General features: G+C 45.9%; 1 protein-coding gene across 2 annotated transcripts in view; it reads right to left on the bottom strand.

Moving 5' to 3' along the window:
• grm8b (glutamate receptor, metabotropic 8b) overlaps positions 1-23,958 on the bottom strand; it is a 312,271-nt gene that overhangs the window by 68,479 nt on the left and 219,834 nt on the right. For both annotated transcript variants that reach the window (XM_060914785.1, XM_060914786.1), the window contains 3 exons: positions 23,346-23,481; positions 22,383-22,537; positions 22,129-22,266 (listed from right to left, as the gene is read on the bottom strand). In XM_060914785.1, the coding sequence (XP_060770768.1) occupies positions 22,129-22,266; positions 22,383-22,537; positions 23,346-23,481 (429 nt within the window). The remainder of the gene's footprint in view (positions 1-22,128; positions 22,267-22,382; positions 22,538-23,345; positions 23,482-23,958) is intronic.

A 23,958-nucleotide genomic window follows, 5' to 3' on the forward strand; every position in this document is an offset into this window, starting at 1 on the left:
CCTATCCAGTTTATACACCGCTATAGTTTATACACTGGCATGACCTATCCAGTCTGCAGTGGTGCTTGAAAGTTTGTGAACCCTTTAGAATTTTCTATATTTCTGTATAAATATGACCTAAAACATCATCAGATTTTCACACAAGTCCTAAAAGTAGATAAAGAGAACCCAGTTAAACAAATGAGACAAAAATATTATACTTGGTCATTTATTTATTGAGGAAAATTATCCAGTATTACATATCTATGAGTGGCAAAAGTATGTGAACCTCAAAGATTAGCCATTAATTTGAAGGTGAAATTAGAGTCAGGTGTTTTCAATCAATGGGATGACAATCAGGTGTGAGTGGGCACCTTGTTTTATTTAAAGAACAGGGATCTATCAAAGTCTGATCTTCACAACATATGTTTGTGGAAGTGTATCATGGCACGAACAAAGGAGATTTCTGAGGACCTCAGAAAAAGTGTTGTTGATGCTCATCAGGCTGGAAAAGGTTACAAAACCATCTCTAAAGAGTTTGGACTCCACCAATCCACAGTCAGACAGATTGTGTACAAATGGAAGAGATTCAAGACCATTGTTACCCTCCCCAGGAGTGGTTGACCAACAAAGACCACTCCAAGAGCAAGGTGTGTAATAGTCAGCGAGGTCACAAAGGACCCCAGGGTAACTTCTAAGCAACTGAAGGCCTCTCTCACATTGGCTAATGTTAATGTTCATGAGTCCACCATCAGGAGAACACTGAATAACAATGGTGTGCATGGCAGGGTTGCAAGGAGAAAGCCACTGCTCTCCAAAAAGAACATTGCTGCTTGTCTGCAGTTTACTAAAGATCACATGGACAAGCCAGAAGGCTATTGGAAAAATGTTTTGTGGATGGATGAGACCAAAATAGAACTTTTTGGTTTAAATGAGAAGCGTTATGTTTGGAGAAAGGAAAACACTGCATTCCACCATAAGAACCTTATCCCATCTGTGAAACATGGTGGTGGTAGTATCATGGTTTGGGCCTGTTTTGCTGCATCTGGGCCAGGATGGCTTGCCGTCATTGATGGAGCAATGAATTCTGAATTATACCAGCAAATTATAAAGGACAATGTCAGGACATCTGTCCATGAACTGAATCTCAAGAGAAGGTGGGTCATGCAGCAAGACAATGACCTTAAGCACACAAGTTGTTCTACCAAAGAATGGTTAAAGAAGAATAAAGTGAATGTTTTGGAATGGCCAAGTCAAAGTCCTGACCTTAATCCAATCGAAATGTCGTGGAAGGACCTGAATCAAGCAGTTCATGTGAGGAAACCCACCATCATCCCAGAGTTGAAGCTGTTCTGTACGGAGGAATGGGCTAAAATTCCTCCAAGCCAGTGTGCAGGACTGATCAACACTTACCGCAAACGTTTAGTTGCAGTTATTGCTGCACAAGGGGGTCACACCAGATTCTGAAAGCAAAGGTTCACATACTTTTGCTACTCACAGATATGTAATATTGGATAATTTTCCTCAATAAATAAGTGACCAAGTATAATATTTTTGTCTCATTTGTTTAACTGGATTCTCTTTATCTACTTTTAGGACATGTCAAAATCTGATCATGTTTTAGGTCATATTTATGCAGAAATATAGAAAATTCTAAAGGGTTCACAAAATTTAAAGCACCACTGTATACACCGCTGATCTTTTCATCTTAACTTAACATTTTGATTTTTGGCTTCACTTCTTGCAGTTAAATAAAGCCTAATTATTTTATTTAATCTACAAACACTGCAGCTGACACTGAGGTTTTTGCTGGGCTTCTGCTGTACAGTTTCTCTGCAGTTGTTCAGGAAGACCTGCTGTGCTGCAAGCCCCAGGCTGCCCATATTACTGCTCTTTTATTAACTTTGTGTCATGGGGTTATACCTGCTCCTGCATGCAAACCATATCACTGCTCCCTATTATTTGGAACATCTCACATAATGTGCATACCAGTATGTCAGTCCATTGGCATCTACTGCTTTATCCTAAGAAAATGATTCACACTCAAAATAATAAAAATAATAATAATGTTCCAGTTTCTTGTCATGCACAACCCAGTTTAAAAAAAGTCTCTTTTAGTAAAGAAGAATACTTTAATAACAGTGACGTTAAAATCAAACAAACCGAAATATAATCCATCAGTCATTCTCAGCTAGTCGAAGTGGAAATTCAAAGCCCAATTTAACACAGCTGGATTCAGCACATTCATTACTGAATGGCAGGCAGGAAATAAAGCGTAAGTGAACGAAGAACAGATGTCCGTGCTCTGTGCAAGCCCAGGTATATTCCACATGACAGTTAATTTGTGAGAATTTTCTCTCATCATAAGGCTGACACATCTTATTTGATTTGCCCTATTTGCAGGAATCTGGTACATACAATATATGAGGTAAAGTGCTGAGTGCAATATAATGAATGCAACACTAAAGCAAAATCACACTTCCTGCTCCCTGTCAGCTCTGTGGTTCAGCTATGAAAACACAAACCTACATCTAACATTCCAATAGCATCAATTTTCATATATTTAGGGGACCTGGAATGATAACTGGCACAGATGCAAACAAATTTATATTCAACACACCTACACATACACAATGCTGTAAACCTAAGCACAAGCAAGTTACAAGTGCTGAACAGATGTTCAAAGTCTCTCTCTCTCTCTCTCTCTCAGGTAGTGATGAACCAGAGGTCTTGCTGAATCAGCTCTCTGTCCTGCTGTATGATTACTCCACAGACCTAGACAGGCTCTGCTGAAAATGAATTTACCCAGTTCTCCTAAAACTCAATCTCAACCTGATAATACAATCAGTTTGATCCACTGCTGCCTTCATTTTTGCAGAGGCTTAGAGAAGTGTTCAAAAATATTTCTTACTAGTCAAATCAAAGAATTTGACTATGTCATTTCAGTTTGGCTCACTTTGCCTTATTGAGACATATTTTTAAATCTAATTGCTTAACATGACTGGACTATTTCCTAAACACGGTTGTGTCCTGCTGGGTGGCACGGTGGTGTAGTGGTTAGCACTGTCGCCTCACAGCAAGAAGGTCCTGGGTTCGAGCCCCGTGGCCGGCGAGGGCCTTTCTGTGCGGAGTTTGCATGTTCTCCCCGTGTCCGCGTGGGTTTCCTCTGGGTGCTCCGGTTTCCCCCACAGTCCAAAGACATGCAGGTTAGGTTAACTGGTGACTCTAAATTGGCTGTAGGTGTGAATGTGAGCGTGAATGGTTGTCTGTGTCTATGTGTCAGCCCTGTGATGACCTGGTGACTTGTCCAGGGTGTACCCCGCCTTTCGCCCGTAGTCAGCTGGGATAGGCTCCACCTTGCCTGCGACCCTGTAGAACAGGATAAAGCGGCTAGAGATAATGAGATGAGATGAGATGAGGTTGTGTCCTGAAAAAAAAATATCCCAGAATCAGCTGGGATTTTTTTTTCTTTTGTAGAGTTGAGAACTCCATAATCAGCACATTGTAGCACTCACTGTAGTAAGTCTTCACTGTGTGTGTGTGTTTCTGCTGTATAGACTTAGTCAGACTGAATTTCTCACTGTCCGTTTTTGTTACATGACAAAAGAACATCTTTCTTCCACACCTTAATGATCTCCTCCCACTCAACTCTTTTAAATAAAAGATGATGATAATCAGAGTATGTGTCTGTGTGCTGCTGACAGAGGCATCCATCTACAATGAAGTGTTCTGGGCAGCTACATATAGCTTGGAGAGAGAAATAGTGAAAAAGAATTGAGTGAGAGAGAGAGAGAGAGAAACAGGGAACACTGGGGACTGGTGTGCTGCATCCACAGCTATGTAATTATTCTTGTTACTGTATGTCAAATAACCATGCCTGAACAATAACCACACAATCACAAAAGAGCCTCGGAAGTTCATTGCTCTCTGCAGTGTAACTGATGCAAAAAGAAAAACAAGGGAGAAGGAGAAAGCAAGCAATTCATGTTTATAAAGCAGGAGAGCTCACTTCTCTGCCTGGTGTGAACACTGAGCTGCAGTATTTCCCAATTTAAACAAGAAGGACTGAAAAAGGGGGTTCTTTCCTTTCAAAGCTTTTTAAAATCCACACAAAACATACATGGATGGCTCCTACTGTACACAGTACTGTGCAAAAGTCTTAGGCACATGTAAAGAAATGCAGCACAGTGGTGTAGTGCTCATCACTGTCGCCTCACAGCAAGAAGGTTCTGGGTTTGAGCCCAGCGGCTGACGGGGGCCTTTCTGTGCGGAGTTTGCATGTTCTCCCCGTGTCTGCGTGGGTTTCCATCTCCGGGTCCTCCAGTTTCCCCCACTGTCCAAAGACATGCAGGTTAGGTTAATGTGGGATGGCTTTGGGCCAAAGTGCCCTTAAGCAAGGCATCTAAACACCCAACTGCTCCCTGGGCACTGTAGTATAGCTGCCCACTGCTCTGGGTATGTGTGTGTGTTCATTGCTCACTTGTGTGTGTGTGCAGATGTGTGTGTTCACTACTTCAGACGGGTTAAATCAGGTGCTTGAGTGTGCATGTGACAAAGGCTTCTTCCTCTTAATGCTGTAGACCAAAAATGGCTTAAAAATAATGAAATGAAATGTTTCAGCATTAAAAAAATACTATAAACAGTAGTAAGCCATAATAAATGAAACAAAGTCAATATCTGGTGTGAGACGACCCTTTGCTTTAAAAAAATTAGTAGTCTCCGGTACATTGAGTGCAGTTTTATAAGGAAATGAGTTGTAGGTTGTGGCAGCGGGGACGTGGTCAAGCGTCGGTCTGGGACCGGAGGGCGGAGTCAGGGAAGGTAAGTGGCAGAATCACTGCACCTGATGTCAATTAACCTGTGTTTGTGTGTCTTCCCCAGTGACCACACCCTATATAAGGAGAGAGAGAGAGAGGGAGAGAGCGCGCGCAGAGGAAGGGGGCTCTCTCCCCAACCAGACAAATGATGTGTGTGTGCGCGTGTCTGTGGTACTGGGAGATTGTGAAGGCTGAAAAGCTGAAAATAAAGAGTTTTGAAAACTCAGTTCTGGCCTGCCGTACTTCTGTGCTCCACCCACTCAAAGTCTTACAGGGGTGCCGAAACCCGGGATTGGAGCACAGAGGAGAACAGCCCCATGGAGTCCTCCCCCTTCGTGGACCTGATCCACGCCCTTGCCACGGCCCAACAGAGCCAGCACTAGGTGCTGGTCGCCCTCCGAAAGGAGCAATCGCAAAGGTTCGAGGCCCTGATGCTGGTGCAACAAGAAGATTGTCAGGCGTTCCGGCACCTCCTCGCGTCGGCGGGGTCCACCACCTCGGGCCCTCCCCACCTCACCCTAACGAAGATGGGCCCATACGATGACTCCGAGGCCTTTCTAGCGCTCTTCAAGCAAGCAGCAGAGGACTGGGGCTGGCCGGTGGAACAGCGCGCGGCGCGCCTCCTGCCCCTGCTAACGGGCAAGGCGCAGCTGGCTGCGCTAAAGCTCCCCGCCGACAGCCGGCTGGTCTACGTGGATCTGTGCCGGGCCGTCCTCCAGTGTGTGGGGCGCACCCCAGAACAACAACGCCAGCGCTTCCATGCTCTACGCCTAGAGGATGTCGGCCGGCCATTCGTGTTTGGCCAGCAACTCCGGGACGCCTGCCGGCGGTGGCTGAGGGCTGACAACCGCGACGCTGAGGGAATCGTCGATCTGGTGGCACTGGAGCAGTTCATCGTCCGACTTCCCGAAGGGACCGCGGAGTGGGTCCAGTGCCATCGCCCGGCGTTGCTGGATCAGGCCATCGAGTTGGCGGAGGATTATTTGGCGGCTGTTCCCACGGCAGGATCGCAGATCTCCTCTTCTCCTCTCTCTCTCCCCCCCCCCCTTCTGTGTCTCGTCCTCGCCCCATTCCCCCACCGTGGAGGCGGAGGCCGGCTCCAACCCCAGCCGGCCCGCCACACCCATGGTGCCGTCCCATTTCCCGCTTCCATGTCTGTCTCTCTCCCCCATCAGGTGAGTGAGCCCCAGAGCGCCGGTGCAGAGAGAAAGCCCGGGCTGGTTTGCTGGTGCTGCGGGGAGCCGGGGCACCTCCAGCATCAGTGCTCGGCCATGGAGGTGGGCGCAGTGGTCCAGATCCTGGATGTGCCAGGAACCGCCCTCGATTGGGCCGGAGCATATCGCATACCGGTGAGTGTCCAAGGGGATACGTATCAGGCTTTGGTGGACTCTGGCTGTAATCAGACCTCAATCCACCAAAGCCTGGTGCAAGACGAGGCATTGTGAGGAGCACAATTGGTGAAGGTGTTGTGTGTGCACAGGGATGTTCACAACTACCCTTTAGTGTCAGTCCACATTCTTTTTCGAGGAGAAAAATTTCATGTAAAGGCGGCAGTTAATCCTCGCCTTACCCACTCGATAATTTTGGGGACTGATTGGCCAGGATTTCGGGAGTTTATGACTCATTTAGTGAAGAGTGGGTCCTGCTGTAGTTCAGCAGGGGGCAGTCTCGGTGTGGCATTGGTGGGAGCAGCTGTCACATAGCCGTCTACATCATCACGGCATCAGAGTGAGGAGCAGCAGGCTCCTCCTCCCTCTCTCGGGGAATCCCTCGCAGATTTCCCGTTAGAGCAATCATGAGATGAGACTCTGCGGCATGCGTTTGACCAAGTGAGAGTAATCGATGGTCAAAATGCTCCAGCCAAACGCCACCCCGTCCTTCCCCTATTTCTCCATTATGAGGGATAGATTATACCGAGTGATGCAGGACACTCAGACTAAGGAGACAATCTCACAACTTTTGATCCCAAAGAGCCGCCGGGAATTGGTATTCCAGGCGGCTCATTTTAATCCCATGGCTGGACACTTGGGGCAGGATAAGACACTAGCCTGAATAATGACCCGGTTCTATTGGCCAGGGATTCGCGGCGATGTCCGTAGGTGGTGTACGGCATGCTGCGAATGCCAGTTAGTAAATCCAGCGGCCATTCCAAAAGCGCCTTTGCGCCCCCTACCTTTAATCGAGACCCAGTTTGAAAGAATTGGGATGGATCTCGTCGGGCCATTAGATCGGTCAACATGAGGGTATTGCTTTATTTTAGTTCTGGTGGACTATGCAACGCGATACCCGGAAGCAGTGCCTCTTCGCAATATCTCAGCACTCTTCCATGTCATCTCCCGAGTCGGAATCCCCAAAGAGATTCTGACTGATCAAGGCACTTCGTTCACACACACACTGCGTGAACTGTATGGGTTATTGGGAATTAAGCCGATCCGCACCAGCGTTTACCACCCACAAATGGACGGTTTAGTCGAACGATTCAATCGCACCCTAAAGAATATAATTAAAAAGTTTGTACGCAAGGACGCACGCAATTGGGATAAATGGCTCGAACCCCTGTCATTTGCAGTGCGAGAGGTCCCACAAGCCTCCACGGGGTTCTCCCAGTTCGAATTATTATATGGGCATAAGCCGCGCGGCATCCTAGATGTACTGCGGGAAAATTGGGAGGAGGGACCTTCACCGAGCAAAAGTGAAATCCAATACATTGACCTGCGGGCAAAACTCCACACACACACACACACCTAACCCAGGAGAATTTGCGGCAGGCTCAAGAATGGCAAATCCGCCTGTATGACGGGGTACACGCCTTAGGGAGTTTGCACCGGGAGATAAAGTACTCGTACTGTTGCCCGCATTGAGCTCCAAATTGATCGCCAAGTGGCAAGGACCCTTTGAGGTCACACGGCGAGTTGGGGACGTTGACTATGAGGTAAGGCGAACGGACAGGGCTGGGGCGCTACAGATTTACCACCTCAATCTGCTCAAACTCTGGAACGAGGAGGTCTCCGTGGCGTTGGTGTTGTTGGTTCCGGAGAAGGCAGAGCTGGGGCTGGAGGTTCAAAAGGGAACATTGACATCGCTTACCTCTCCGGTCCCCTGTGGAGACCACCTCTCCTCGACCCAACTCACGAAGGTTGCCCAGTTGCAGACCGAATTTTCGGACGTGTTCTCGCCCCTGCCCGGCTGCACCCGCCTCCTAGAACACCACATTGAGACACCCCCAGGGGTGGTAGTGCGCAGCCACCCTTACAGGCTACCCGAACACAAGAAGGTGGTTTGGGAAGAACTCGAGGCCATGCTCGAAATGGGCATCGTCGAGGAGTCCCACAGTGACTGGAGCAGCCCAGTGGCCTTGGTTCCCAAGGCCAACGGGTCGGTCCGGTTCTGTGTGGACTTTTCTATAGTCAATGCGGTGTCTAAATTCGATGCGTACCCAATGCCTCATATTGACGAGTTGCTGGATTGACTAGGCATGGCTCGCTTTTATTCGACACTGGATTTGACAAAGGGTTATTGGCAGATCCCCTTGACTCCACTATCCCGAGAAAAAATGGCCTTTTCCACACCGTTTGGCTTACACCAATTTGTCACACTTCCTTTTGGGCTGTTTGGGATGCCCGCTACGTTCCAGCGGCTTATGGACAGGGTCCTCCGCCCCCACGCCACCTATGCGGCTGCATACTTAGACGATATCATAATCTATAGTAATGACTGGCCGCGGCATCTGCAACACCTGAGGGCCGTCCTTGGGTCGCTGAGGCGAGCGGGTCTCACAGCCAACCCGAAGAAGTGTGCGATTGGGTGGGTGGAAGTACAGTATCTGGGCTTCCACTTGGGCAATGGGCAGGTGTGTCCCCAAATCAATAAGACAGCAGCAATTGCGGCCTGCCTGAGGCCCAAGACCAAAAAGGGGGTGAGACAGTTCCTGGGGCTGGCTGGCTACTATCGTAGGTTTATACCTAATTATTCGGACGTCACCAGCCCGCTGACTGATCTCATTAAAAAGGGGGCACCAGATCCGGTCCAGTGGATGGAGCAATGCCAGCGGGATTTCTTTGAGGTGAAGGCTGCACTGTGTGGGGGGCCACTGTTACACTCCCCTGACTTTTCTCTCCCCTTTATGTTGCAGACGGACACGTTGGACAGGGGGCTGTTCTGTCCCAGGAGGTGGAGGATCGCCCCGTGCTGTACATCAGCAGGAAGCTGTCGGTGCGTGAGGGGCGCTACAGCACGATAGAGAAGGAGTGCCTAGCCATCAAGTGGGCGGTCCTCGCCCTCTGCTACTACTTGCTGGGATGCCCTTTCACCCTCTGTTCGGACCATGTGCCCCTCCAGTGGCTCCACCGTATTAAGGATGCCAACACGTGCATCACCCGTTGGTATCTGGCACTCCAGCCCTTTAACTTCAAGGTGATCCACAGGCCGGGGGCGCAGATGGTTGTGGCGGACTTCCTCTCCCGTCGGGGGGGTGGGGAGTTGGCTGCAGGCCAGACGGCTGCCCGGCCTGAGTCAGGCTGTGGGGGTATGTGGCAGCAGGGGTGTGGTCAAGCGTCGGTCTGTGACCAGAGGGCAGAGTCAGGGAAGGTAAGTAGCAGAATCACTGCACCTGATGTCAATTAACCTGTGTTTGTGTGTCCTCCCCAGTGACCACACCCTATATAAGGAGAGAGAGAGAGAGAGAGCGCAGAGGAAGGGGGCTCTCTCCCCAACCAGACAAATGATGTGTGTGCGCGTGTCTGTGGTACTGGGAGATTGTGAAGGCTGAAAATAAAGAGTTTTGAAAACTCAGTTCTGGCCTGCTGTACTTCTGTGCTCCACCCACCCACTCACTCAAAGTCTTACATAGGTTTTACTGAGCATCTGGCAGAACCAGCCCCAGTTCTTCTGGACACTTTGTCACACTTGCTTCTTGTTTTTTCAGCAAAACCCAGTAGCCTTCATTGTTTTCTTTAACCTGAAAAGTGGTCACTTATGTAATATGCTGCTCAGATACATTTTTTTTCTGTAACATTTAACTTTGTGCTGGAAACGAATGTTTGGACTCTAAAATGTTTTTTTTTTTTCCTGCTGACTCGATAATACAGAAGTCATAAAATAGAAATCTATAACAAAATGTGTGAAAAAAATAGGGTGCCTAAGACATTTGCACAGTACTGTATGTGACCTGTTTCTGTATTTTCTGAAGGTTCTCGTATTATACAGTATCAATAAAGATAAAATACAAATATTAAAATTACAAATACAAAGTGATAAATTAGTCCTCAGTTTGACTGAACATTGAAAACCACAGTGGTGAAGTACAGACTCATCAACAGAAACCCAGACACACTTAGCTGCCTAAATAGCAGAGAATATGCCAACAGTTCAAAGAAAAAAAAAAAAAAAAAAAAAAAAACAACAAAGCATACAAATACTTCCTGACAGAATGTGCAAAATTCAACAATTAACCCCATTTCCAGAAAACTTGGGTATATTTTCCAAAGTGGAATAAAAAGAAAAAAAATGTGATTTGTTAATTCACATGAACCTTTATTTAACTGACAAAAGTACAAAGAAAAGATTTTCAATGGTTTTACTGACCAAATTAATTGCATTTTGTAAATATAAACAAAGTTAGAAATCTGTGGTTGGTAGAAGAGAGCAACTGGACTTGCTTGAAAAGTCTTGAAGACGTTTCGCCTCTTGTCCGAAAGGCATCCTCAGTTCTGTCTGTCTAATAGGGAGTATCAAGTATTTATCCTCTCATGGATCATCATAGAATCCGAATCAGAATGCTGATGGCTGCATTGTAGGTGGCTGATAGATGTCAGACACCCACCTCTGTTCAGTGATGGTCATTCCAGGTTGACAAAAATGAACGATCCTCTCTGGCTAAGATGTCTGCCAGGTTTCTGGAAGTCCTCTCATACTCCCGCACCAGTCGAAGGGAACTCATCCCAAAGTGCGTAGAAACATATCTGTGAAGATACTCAGTCATCCAGGTACAGATATGTTTCTATGCACTTTGGGATGAGTTCCCTTCGACTGGTGCGGGAGTTTGAGAGGACTTCCAGAAACCTGGCAGACATCTTAGCCAGAGAGGATCGTTCATTTTTGTCAACCTGGAACGACCATCACTGAACAGAGGTGGGTGTCTATGACATCTATCAGCCACCTACAATGCAGCCATCAGCATTCTGATTCGGATTCTATGATGATCCATGAGAGGATAAATACTTGATACTCCCTATTAGACAGACAGAACTGAGGATGCCTTTCGGACGAGAGGCGAAACGTCTTCAAGACTTTTCAAGCAAGTCCAGTTGCTCTCTTCTACCAACCACAGATTACTATGTACCTGGATGACTATATTCACAGATAAAAAAAAAGTTAGAGTTTGATGCCTGCAACACACTCAAAAAAGTTAGGTCAGAGGCAAAATAAGACTGAAAAGTTAATAGGATATTCAAGTAACACCATATTGGAAGCTTCCATAATAAGCAGGTTAATTAATTAAATGATTGGGTATAAAAGAAGCAGCACCAAAGGCTCAGTCTTTGCAAGCAAGGATGGGTCGTGGCTCACTCCTTTGTACCAAAATTCGTGAGAGAATTGTTAGTCAATTCAAAAAGAACATTTCTCAGCAAAAGATTTTTGGGCTTTCAAAATCTACAGTACATATTGTGGAAAGATTCAGGGAACGCAGAGATATGTTGGTGCATAAAGAGCAAAGTCAGAAACCACTGTTGAATGTGTGTGACACTGCCAGGTGGCACTGCCTGAGAAACCGTCATGCTCATGCGGCAAATATAGCCACATGGACTCGGGAGTACTTCGGAAAACCTTTATCACTTAACACAGTCCACTGTTCCATCCAGAAATGCAACCTGAAACTGTATTACGCAAGGAGGAAGTCATTCATCAATTGTATGCAGAAATGCTGCCAATTTCTCTGGGTCCGAACTCATGGACCAAAAGACAGGGGAAGTGTGCGCTGTGGTCAGTTGAGTCCACATTTCAGCTTGTTTTCAGAAAAAAAAAAAGATGTCAAATTCTCCGTGTCAAAGGTGAATACGACCATCCAGTTTGTTATCAGAAAAAGGTGCAAAAGCCAGCATCTGTGATGGTATGGGGAGCATCAGTGCCCATGGCATGGGTGTGAAGGTACCATTGATATAATGGGGCATATATTGGGATTTTAGAGAAAGGCTATGTCTCTTCCCAGGAAATCCATGCTTATTTGAGCAGGACAATACCAGGCCTCATCTGCATGGGCTACAACAGCGTGGTTTCATAGGCACAGAGTGCATGTGTTTGACTGGCCTGCTGCCAGTCCAGATCTGTCTCCTATTGAGAATGTATGGCGCATCATGAAGAGGAGAATCAGACAACAGCGACTACCGACTGTTGAGCAGCTGAAGTCTTGTATCAAGCAAGAATGGACAAAAATTCCAATAGCAAAACTGCAACAATGAATATCCTCAGATCATACAATTAAAAGTGTAATTAAAGGAACGGTGATGTAATACAATGGTAATAATACCTCTGTCCCAACTTTTTTTGAGTTTGTTGCAGGCATTAAATTCTCACTTTGTTTATATTTACAAAATGCAATCAAGTTGGTCAGTAAAACTATTGAAAATTGTTTCTTTGTACTTTTGTCAGTTAAATAAAGTTCATGTGAAATAAATTATAGATTTTTGTTTTTATTGCATTTTGGAAAATATCCAAACTTTTCTAGAAATGGAGATCATGAATATAAGAAAACAGCTTTACAAAAAGCAACCAACATCTGAATTCAGTAACATCTCAAGTCTAGATAAATTATACCTGTTTGGGGAACACAAAGAGCGTTTTACACAGCCAGTCGAGTACAGTCTCACCTACAACCCTCAGAGGGAGAGAAAAGACACATGTATGGCTTGTCTTCCTATCCTTGATGTAATCATAAATGCAGCTAATTAATGCTATGCCTTTATATCGAACCTTAACCCCAGTAACCAAAATTAAACTTTGACTTATTTACTTTCCCTCTCATGCATAAATTGAGCATATGCAGACTCTACTTTTTTTAAATTACTTTGCATGTCATAAATGTCGACATCTGTCATATGAATATCATACAATACAAAGCAAATGGATTTACGTGACTGTAGGATCACCAGGAGTTAAAAAGGCTAAAATATTGCACCCAGAAAAATAAATCCTCTACTGTTTTTCAGTTCTAGAATATTTTCTGTTAATGACCAAAATTATAGAAATAATTGTTTTTTAAAAACAGATGGTTCCACATTGCAGCTGATTTCAGAGGTTAAATAATAGGTTTAAAAGAGATAGTGTTCATTGGAGTGTGGGACAAAATGTATATTTAATTTGGGATTTTATGTAGAAGGTTTGTAATAGTCCAGATGGCAATTAAAAAAAAAAAAAAAAAAAAAAAAAAAATGCTTCCTGTTTAATTACAGAAATAGACTCAACTGATTTAAACAGCCTTAAATGGATTGTACATGCATGTGAACACTATGCAAGAAAGGGTTAAATAAAAGCCACAAACATAGGGACCAGCCAAATGTTCTGCTTCTTTCTTGTCTTGTTAGTGTACTTGATTTTTTTTCTAAACACTTGTTAGTTGTTGCCAGGATTGGCGAGCTGAGGTGAAGTGAGGACCCAAGAGCAGACTCAAAACAGGCAGTGTAAAGAGAAAACTTCATTAAAGTAGATTAGGGATCGACCGACATGTTTTTTCAGGGCCGATACCGATAATTATGGAATTGGGATGCCGATAACCGATATGTGCAACCGATAAATGTAAACATTATAATTCACATGAAATTAAACATAGCACACACTGACACAGACCTTCATATCCATGAAATGTATGTTTAATTATAAAATTGAACATGAAATTTTGTGCAGGGAGATGCCAGCAGCATTTGTACAATAAAAGTCAAACATCAGTTAGAATAAAATGAGAAATAAAATAAAAAAAAATAAATATTCACCAATAAAAAAAAAAAAAAAAAAAAATCACTCCCTACTATATTACAGCTCACCATTTTCAGTGGAAAATAAATGAAAATACACTCTGGATTCTGGATAGAGAAAGTGAGAACGGAGTGTTAAAAGCTCTGGTTAAAAGGAGCGGCTGCTCCTTTAAGAGTATATCGCTTTCCGAATCAGAAGCGCTAGCAAGGAGAATCACTTGCGCAAGAATGATAAATACTAGTGGGTGGAGTAGCCTGGGCCCGCCCATCCTAAGCGTGACGCAACACAAGGGCCTGTTGCGAGCTTAGTCTGGCCAGGCAAGCTATCTACAGCTCTTTCAAGCTCCGGAAAAATCGGGAGCCAATCAACTTTGAGCATCTCCAACGGCCCTGGGTAGAGGCGTGTTCAAGGCAGTGACGTAGTAGAACTGCGACCGGAAGCCATAGATTGTTTACAGAATCATGCTGTATTGAAAGCATTCAACGGGAAGTTCTCATTGAAAACGGAGCAAAGAGCAGCCCTGGAGGTATTTATTGAAAGGAAGGACGTTTTCGCCTTGCTCCCGACCGGCTTCGGTAAGAGTTTAATCTACCAGTTAGCCCCGCTGGTAGCCAAATCAATGGGGCTCAGCGAGAATCCTATCGTCACGTCACATACGTCAGAGGAAAAAGAGTGATGTGATTGGTTTAAGCTTCGTCACAGCCTTTTCTGGCTTCGACCAGTAGCAAACTGAGGCATTTCAGGGAGGTGGGTCAACCACGGGCTCTGGGAAACGGTTGGGCTGAATATCTTGGCCAGACCAATAGCTCGGAGAGCTTTGAAGTCGCGTTAGCCAGACTATGGGTGGAGTACATTACAGCGCAATGTGAAGTAGCATAAGAACATTTAAGTCGAGTTTAATTGATGTATTTCGTTCATTACCGTTTATCCAAGCAAGTGTGCATCCACGGCACAATTAATTACTGAGCCCACAACAAGCGTCCTGACAAACTCCCTACAGTATTACATAGCCTACTAGCACCATATCACACCTGGCGTGTTTAAATGTTCAAATAGCGCTTTATAAAAAGTTACCTAACATATACAAGTGCAATGCGCTTTTTGAGCACGAGTCACGTCATGAAGTTTACTCATCACCATAACAAATAGCCAGTAGGCTTGCGCTAGCCTACAGAACACAAACACTACATTTTATTTCATCTTCCCTTGACCACCTCTCTGTATGGCTGTCATTCTACTGTTCGAGTAGAACTACTGACACATTCACAATGTTTCCAGACGGGGATTTAAAAATGACTGCAGCCTACGTTATGCTGGGGACTGCTTACTATGGACAACATTACATGTAGTTTCAGCGAGACTAGTTGGTTGTAGGCTAATTCAAGTGCTTCCTTCCGTAAGCCAAGTTTGCCTGGCTACACAGATGCAAATGGACAATTTTAATGAGTAGTAGATGAAGAATGTAAACATAATGATGTTGTGCTTTTGCAACTTGTGTGTTTGTGGCTTATTGCAGCAAAAGCAGCGTGTCCTTACCTTGAAGTGGGATCTGCTTCTGCCCGAGTGCTCATATGGCCGCCTTGAAACAGTTCACAGCATTTAGCTACGCATGTTGATTGGCTGTATCCCTTGTGCCACTTCTGCCCGAGTGCCTGTACGGCCGCCTTGAAACAGTTCACAGCGTTTAGCTACACGTGTCGATTGGCTATATCTCTTGTGCCAAACAAAGCAGATGTTGTGGTGGGCGGGACCGTGTTCTTGAACTCAGAGAGGCGAGTGCAGGAAAGGACGTGCAGTGACAGTCGCGTTAGGAACGAAATGGCTGCAAAAAGGCATGTTATCGGCATATTGGTGGAAATTATGGCCGATACCGATAACCCTAAAAATGCAGAATATCGGCCCGATATATCGGCCAGGCCGATTATCGGTCGACCCCTAAAGTAGATGGCAGAAAAGGCAAAGGTACAGTAGGGCTCATGCAAAAATTGGTAGTCAAAAAACAGGCTAGGAGGTCAAAAACACAGGAGCAGGTAGACACGATCAGGGACAAAAAACAGGACAGAAAAATCTTCATAAAAACTGATGAGCACAGGGACAAGGGAAATCCAGGCAGAGGTAGCAAAAGACACAATCCAAAAGAACAGGCAGGCGAAAACGGACAAAAAAACTGGACAGAAACTTGACAAAAAAAAAGGAGAAATTCAGGCAGGGGGAATCAAGAAGACACAATACCAATGAGCTGTAGTGAGGCAAGGGAAGTCTACAAGAGACAATATGGCAAATGGAGTAGCTCCAAACAGTTCTTAAGAAGCCCTGGCTGATGGGAGAGGGGTGGTAGCAGGTGTGGGAGTGCTGCTTCAGGAAATGGCCTTCAGCAAGGCAGGACTGAATTCCTGTCCTGGATCTGGCCTGGAGCTGGCATGGAAGTCCCACAATCTAAGGCATAGATGGACTGGGACAGTAACCCCCCCCCAATGGGCACCTCCAGGCACCTTAGAAAGTGCCTCAGGGTGTTGTTGATGGAAGTCTGTGATGAGGGTGGGATCCCTGATGAACCTGGCAGGAACCCAGCTCCTCTCCTCAGGACCATACCCCTCCCAATCAACCAGGTACTGGAGTCCTCTGCCTTGGCATCGTACCTTCAGCAACCTCTATACCATGAAGACCTCACCACCATCTATGAACCTGGGAGGAGGAGGTTTGGAGGGTGGGGACAGGGAACTGGAGACAAGGGGTTTGACTTGGGAGACTTGGAAAGTTGGGTGAATATGGTGCATGTTACAGGCAGAGAGTCTTACAGAGCAGGGACTGATTACCTTGGAGACAGGAAAAGGTCCTATGAACCTGGGAGCCAATTTGTGGGAGACCGTCTTGAGGGGCAAGTGGAGAGCATTACCTGCTGCCTCACCCAATAGATAGGAGCTGCCAAGCGGTGTTTGTTGGCTTGCTCTTTAAACATCTTGACAGAACATAGGAGCTTTTTCCTGGTCAATGCCCATGTTCTCCTGCAGCGGCACACAAACATCTGGGCAGAGGGCACAGCAACTTCTTGGATGGGGAAATGTGGTGGCTGGTAACCCAGAGAGCACTGGAAGGGGGAAAAACCTGTAGCAGAGGTGGGTAAGGAGTTGTGAGCATACTCTATCCAAAGAAGGGTCTTGCTCCAGGAGGCAGCATCCTTGGACACCATGCACCTGAGAGCCACTTCCAGCTCCTGGTTGGCCAGTTCCTTCTGTCCATTGGTCTGAGGGTGAAAAACCTGAAGACAGACTGCAAGAAGCACCAATGAGTTTACAGAAAGCCTTCCAGAATTGGGCAGAGAACTGAGGCCCATGGTCTGATACGATGTCTGAGGGGAGTCCATGTAGACGGAAAACATGGAGTATTAGCAATTCGGCAGTCTCCTTGGTGGTGGGAAGCTTGGGCAGAGGGATAAAGTGAACAGCTTTAGAAAAATGGTAGACAGTGAGGATACAAGTATTGCCACCTGAATTGGGGAGTCCTGTGATGAAATCCAGGGCTATGTGTGACCAGGGCCAGTGGGGAACAGGAAGGGGTATCAGCAGGCCAGCAGGAGGTCTGTTGCCAGTCTTGTTCCTGGCGCAGATGTTGCAAGCTGCCACAAACCTCTGGACGTCCTCCTTGATGGATGGCCAGCAAAAACTTTGTCAGATGAGTGCCAGAGTCCGGGCTGCTCCTGGGTGGCATGCCATTCTGGAACCATGACCCCACTGCAACACCTGTGCCCGCACAGAAACAGGAACAAAAAGATGGTTAGGAGGTGCATTACTGGGCCCTGGGTCCTGCTCATGGGCCTTCTGGACCAGGGTTTCCACCTCTAACAGAGCGGCCCCCACCAGGCACCGTGGAGGAAGGATGGTCTCAGGGGAGGTCGATTCCTCCTGGAGGGGAGGAAACATTCTGGATAAGGCATCGGGCTTACCATTCTTAGAGCCTGGGCAGAAGGAAAGTGTGAACTTGAAGTGAAAAAAGAAGAGACCATCAGGCCTGATGAGAATTGAGGCGCTTGGCAGTCCTGAGGTATTCGAGGTTCTTATGATCTGTCCATACGATGAAGGGAACATCTGACCCCTCCAACCAATGTCTCCATTCTTCCAAGACCAGTTTAATGGCTAACAGGTCCCTATTGCCAACATCATAGTTTCTCTCAGAGGGGGAAAGCTGACGAGAGAAGGAGCAAGGATGAAGCTTGTTGTCACTAGCCGATCTTTGGGACAATATGGCCCCCACCCTTACTCCGAAGCATCGACCTCAACCACAAACTGCTGGGATGGATCTAGAATGGTGAGTATAGGTGCTGACGTGAACCTTCATTTGAGCTCAGAGAACGCCTTCTTGGCCCCTTCCTCCCAGCTGAAAGGGACCTTGGTGGAAGTTAGAGCTGTGAGGGGCCCAGCCACCATACTAAAGTTCCTGATGAACTGCCTGTAGGAATTTGCAAACCCAAGAAACCGCTGGAGTTCTTACCGAGAGGACAGGGTGGACCAGTCAGCAACTGCCTTGAGTTTCAGGGGGTCCATCTGAATCTGTGCGGGGGAGATAATGAAACCCAGAAAGGAGACAGAACTTCTATGGAACTCACATTTCTCAGCCTTAACAAAGAGCTTATTTTCCAGGAGTCACTGAAGGACCTGCCTGACTTGGATGCGGTGTTCATGAAGGAAGCAGGAAAAAAAAAAAAAAAATCAATATATTGTCCAGATAAACAAAAACTTTAAGGTAGTCCCTCAAGACATCATTAACAAGGACCTGGAAAACTGCAAGAACGTTAGTCAGGCCAAACAGAACCACCGGATATTCGTAGTGGCCCGTGGGGGTGTTAAATGCCATCTTCCATTCATCCCCTTCCCTGATCCTCATGAGGTGGTAAGCATTACGCAGGTCTAGCTTGGTGAAAATCTAGGCTCCCTGGAGTAACTCAAATGCCATAGATATGAGAGGTAAGGGGTAACGGTTCTTGATGGTGAAGTCATTTGGCCCACGGTAATCAATGCAAGGGCGCAAGGATTTGTCGTCCTCCACAAAAAAGAATCCTGCCCCTGCAGGAGAAGAGGAGGGATGAATAATTCCAGCTGCTAAGGACTTGGTGATGTATTTATCCATGGCTTGCCTTTCACAAGGAGAGAGAGAGTGTAAAGTCGCCCCTTAGGTGGTGCAGTCCCAGGGAGAAGGTCAATTCCACAGTCATAGGGCCTATGGGGAGGAAGGGAAACAGCTTGAGACTTGCTGAACACAGGTTTTAAGTCATTATACTCAGGAGGCACATTAAAGAGGTCAGGATATTCACCAATGGTGGACTGGAGCAGCTTGGCTTGAGGGAGGGCAGATCTCAGGCATGATGATAAACAGAATTGACTCCATCCTAAAATGGTGCTGTTAGTCCAATTGACATGGGGTTATGTAGAGTTAGTCAGGGCAGACCAAGAACTATGGGCACATGGGGATTACTCATGACAAAAAACTGGATGGATTCAGAGTGGTTGCCAGAAACTCTTAAGGTGACCGGGGCTCTTCTATGGGTGATGGTGGTCAGACCAGTACCATTAAGGGTCAGGACAGTGAGGGATGGGTTCAGAGCCAGTAGTGGAATCCCCAGGTGCTTGGCAGTGGTTGAGCAGATCAGGTTTCTGTCAGCCCCTGAATCAATGAGTGCCTGGAGGTTGTGGGGCTGATTGCCATGGATAATGACCACTGGGAGTAGTGGTCAGTCGGTAGGGGGCTGATTCTGGACATTGCCCACCAGGGCCCCTAAACTCACTGGTGGGCTCTTCCTTTTAAAGGGCAAGATTGGCAGAAATGCCCCAGCTGTCTGCAATAAAAACATGCCCTCATATCCCAACAGCGCTGTCATTCTTCAGGTGAGATGCAGACTCTGTCTACCTGCAATGGCTCAGCGGAAGGAATGGGAGGCTGAGGGGGGAGCAAGATTAGTCAGAGTTCTCTCTTTCACCTGCTGTCTGATCCAGGAGTCAATACGACTGGCGAGGTCCATGAGACCGGGGAGATCAGGTGGCAGTTCTCATGAGACCAGCTCATCCTTGATGGAGTCTGACAGCCCGTTCAAAAATGCGTCAAACAAACCACTCATTCCAGCCACAAGATGCCGCCAAAGTGCAAAACTCAATCGCATAGTCAAAAGTGGACCGGGCACCCTGCCGCAGCCCCATGATTTCTCTTGCTGCCTCTCTGCCAGACAGAGAGCGATCAAAGGTCCGCCTCATCTCCTCTGTGAAATCCTTGAAGCTGGCGCAGCATGGTGCATTGGCGTCCCACATAGCTGTTCCCCACTCCCTAGCTTTGCCAGTGAGGAGAGTGATAGTGTAGGCCACTCGGGAACGCTCTGTAGGGAAGGCCAGTGGTTGAAGCTCAAGGGTTAGCGAGCATTGAGATAAAAATGATCTGCAGGTACCTGGTTCTCCATCGTATGGCTGTGGGGTGGGAAGTCTCAGATCCCTGAAGAGGGCTGGAGCAGGAGCTAGAGGAGTGGTAGGTGGAAGGGGTTGTATAGGAGCAGACGTTACTTGAAGCTGTTGTAGCTGAGTGGCAAGAAGATTGAGAATGTCAGAGATGGCGACAAGGTTTTGGTTTACCTGTTGGATGTCCTGTTGGTGGGTCCGAAGGAGAGCTCCCTGTCTCTGCACTGCTGCTCTTAGCTGGGCGAAATCTGCTGGGTCCATGTTGGCCAGACTATGCTGTCACGAGTGGTGAGCTGAGGTGAAGTGAGGACCCAAGAGCAGACTCAGAAAACAGGCAGTGTAAAGAGAACTTATTTAATGAAGTAGATGGCAGAAAGGCAAAAGGTACAGTAGGGATCAGGCAAAAATCGGTAGGCAAAAAAAAAAGGCCAGGAGGTCAAAAACACAGGAGCAGGTAGACACGATCAGGGACAAAAAACAGGACAGAAAAATCTTCACAAAAACTGATGAACACAGGGACAAGGGAAATCCAAGCAGAAATAGCAAAAGACACAATCCAAAAGAACAGGCAGGCAAAAACAGGGACAAAAAACTGGACAGAAACTTGACAAAAAGCAAGGAGAAATTCAGGCAGGGGGAATCAAAAAGACACAATACCAAAGAGCTGTAGCGAGGTGAGGAAAGTCTACAAGAAACAGTCTGGCAAATGGAGTAGCTCCAAACAGTTCTTAAAAAGCCCTGGCTGATGGGAGAGGAGTGGTAGCAGGTGTGGGAGTGCCGCTTCAGGAAATGGCCTTCAGCAAGGCAGGACTGAATTCCTGTCCTGGATCCGGCCTGGAGCCGGCATGGAAGTCACACAATCTAAGGCATGGATGGACTGGACCGGACTGTGACAGTTGTAGCTGTAGCAGTGCTTCATTTTATGATTATTTTCATTTGTTCACAGATTCTGTAATACAAGCTTAGAGATAATACAAATGTGACAGGACACAAACGTCAAAGAGATGCACTTGAAATAATCTCGAGTGTACTTCACAGAACAAACCTGAGCTAAAGACAATCTTACTATATTTTGACATTTTCCTGTTAGTGGGCCTGTCTGCAGTAAAGAGGAGAGTGTGTTCAGCCACAGCCTTCTCTCTTTACTTTCAGGTTTACTCACTCCTTAATTCCAATTTATTTTTGCCTGCATTAGTTTTCTATTCTGTATTAAATTGCAGATTAAGTCAGTCTATCGACCTTACACTATATTTTTCCACCCTGATATAATAGATAAAAAGAATGGACTCCAGTAATGGCTTATCAACTCATTGATAAGACAGATTGCTACTAGGTGTGCAAAACTCTGCTGGCTACTTGAGGTGCATAAAGTGAAAGCTGTTCGATTTCAGTTTGATGAATTCATGCTCTAATACCCAGGTTGCTGTGAATGATACAGCATCACCATGTACGGCTATTAGATTGAGCATATTGACAGCATTCAGACAGCATCCGTGATCCTGAAAGCTTTGTGTGTGTGTGTGTGTGTGTGTGTGTGTGTGTGTGTGTGTGTGTGTGAGGCTATGCAGTTTTTTAAGCAGAAGGCTATGAGAAGATATTGTCCAAACAGTGCTATATACAGTTTAAAGATAGCTGAAATCGACCTCCTGCCACTCAAACAAATAATCTCAACTCTGCAACAGATCGAACTTCTTCTGTCATGTAAGTTGGAAAAATGATGCAGACAAAACCTGCAATTAGAGAGTGACTAAGCCTGACAATAAAGAAATAATTATTTATGTACTCATTAGAGTTACTTGAGCAGTGCTTAGTCAGATCTCAGTGTGATGAAGTTTCCTACCCTTAGGGATTTGCACAAAAAGAAAGAAACCTTCCAATCGATATTCACTTTTATAAGACAGAAGGCAAAGGCAATAGTCTGCTCTTACCTGTGCATTTCTTGGGACTGCCAGGACGCTTGCCATGCATTCCCAACTTGCATCCAAAGTTTTCCTCCCAGAATTCAGCAAACCACACATTCCTCCTGTTGTTAGACAAGCTGCGACTTCTGAAATACCTATCAAAAGCTGGGGAAGAGTGTAAGGGATACTGAAACTTATGAAAAAGGCTCAACAGCCTGCTTTTTCAATTATATGTTTACAGTATTTTGAGAGACATTCACAGAAAACTGACATCATTGTACCTTCCACTGAAGCTCTTTTAGGCAGAATAGTAATGGCCCCCTCAGCCACTTTCTCCTGCTGATGCACAGGAGAGATCTTCGAGCCCCAGCTGTCTGAGCCCACCCAGAGAAAGTGATTTGTCTGATTGTTTCGCTTAGCAGCATCAAGAACACGTCTGAAAAGTGGACAACACAGGAATAATGTTTGCTACAGTTTAAGCAACTTTCAACCTTTTTCTAAAAACAGGTTCAGTGTCAAAAAGTAATACTCAAGAACTACTTTTATTACATCATTGATCTGATATATTACTTTACTGGGAAGCCAGTTTATTAATTTATTCTTTCAGCTTCAGTAGACTTTATCCTGGTCAGAGTCGCAGCAGATTCAAACCCTATACAAGGAAAACTGGGTGTGAGACAGGAATATACCCTGGATGAGATGCTAGTCCATTTCAGGGCACCATGCACACACACACACACACACACATAAACTAGGGGCAATTTAGAGTCACCAGTTCAATTACCAGCATGTTTTTTCAGACGTGTGGACCTCTGATACTAGAGAAGTGAAGGAGATCGTACCTCGGACTCTGGAGCTCTAAGGTGGCAATGATACCCGCTGCACTACCGTGTGTGTGTGTATATATCCATCCATTATCTTTAGCTGCTTATCCTGTTCTACAGGGTCGCAGGCAAGCTGGAGCCTATCCCAGCTGACTATGGGCGAGAGGTGAGGTACACCCTGGACAAATCGCCAGGTTATCACAGGGCTGATATATATATATATATATATATATATATATATATATATATATATATATATATATACACACACACTTGGGTCATGTGTATTTGTGATTTAAAGATGAATTTTTTACTTAATATTTCAAATATTGAGCCCACTGTGTTAATCATGTCAGCAATGGGTTGCTGGCCAATATCTAAAGCTAGATTTAAGCAAAGGAAAAACACTGAGAGGACTACCTGATGTCATCCTCATTTGCAAACATGATAATGGCACGAGCATTGGGAGTCTCAAGCAGTCGTGAGATGATCTTGTCAAACTCTCCAGGTCTGGGTTCTCTGGGGATCTTCAGAGATTGTGCAATGCACACACCACCTGAGGGAGAAAGAAGCAGAGGAGGTAGGAAGAGAGAGAGAGAGAGAGAGAGTACAGAAAGAGTGGGTAAATGAGAGAGGATGATGTGCACAGGAAAGTGAGGGTGGAGGCAGACAGAAGGTTGTGAGGGAGTGTAGGAGGAACAGAGAAGGGGAGATAATGGAATGTTGAGAATGAAATTGTGTAAGATGAGAGGCGTAAAGAGTGACAGCCACCAGACAGGAAGAAAGGATGAAAGAGATATAGAAACAGGGACAGAGAAAGACAAAGAGACAGGAAGGAGACGTGAGAGAGAAAAAGGGACAGGGACAACCTCAAAATCTGATTCCATCATAACAAGGACAACAGGCAATCCAAATTAGATACTGAGAAAGATTGAACAAACATATTCGGTGTTATCTTCGCTATCCAAAAAAAAAAAGGGGGTTAGATTCAAATAACATCGTATAATGCCACCTTGCCCAAGGTGTTTGGGAA

This window comes from Neoarius graeffei, chromosome 2 (assembly GCF_027579695.1).
Source record: "Neoarius graeffei isolate fNeoGra1 chromosome 2, fNeoGra1.pri, whole genome shotgun sequence".
Lineage (NCBI taxonomy): Eukaryota > Metazoa > Chordata > Actinopteri > Siluriformes > Ariidae > Neoarius > Neoarius graeffei.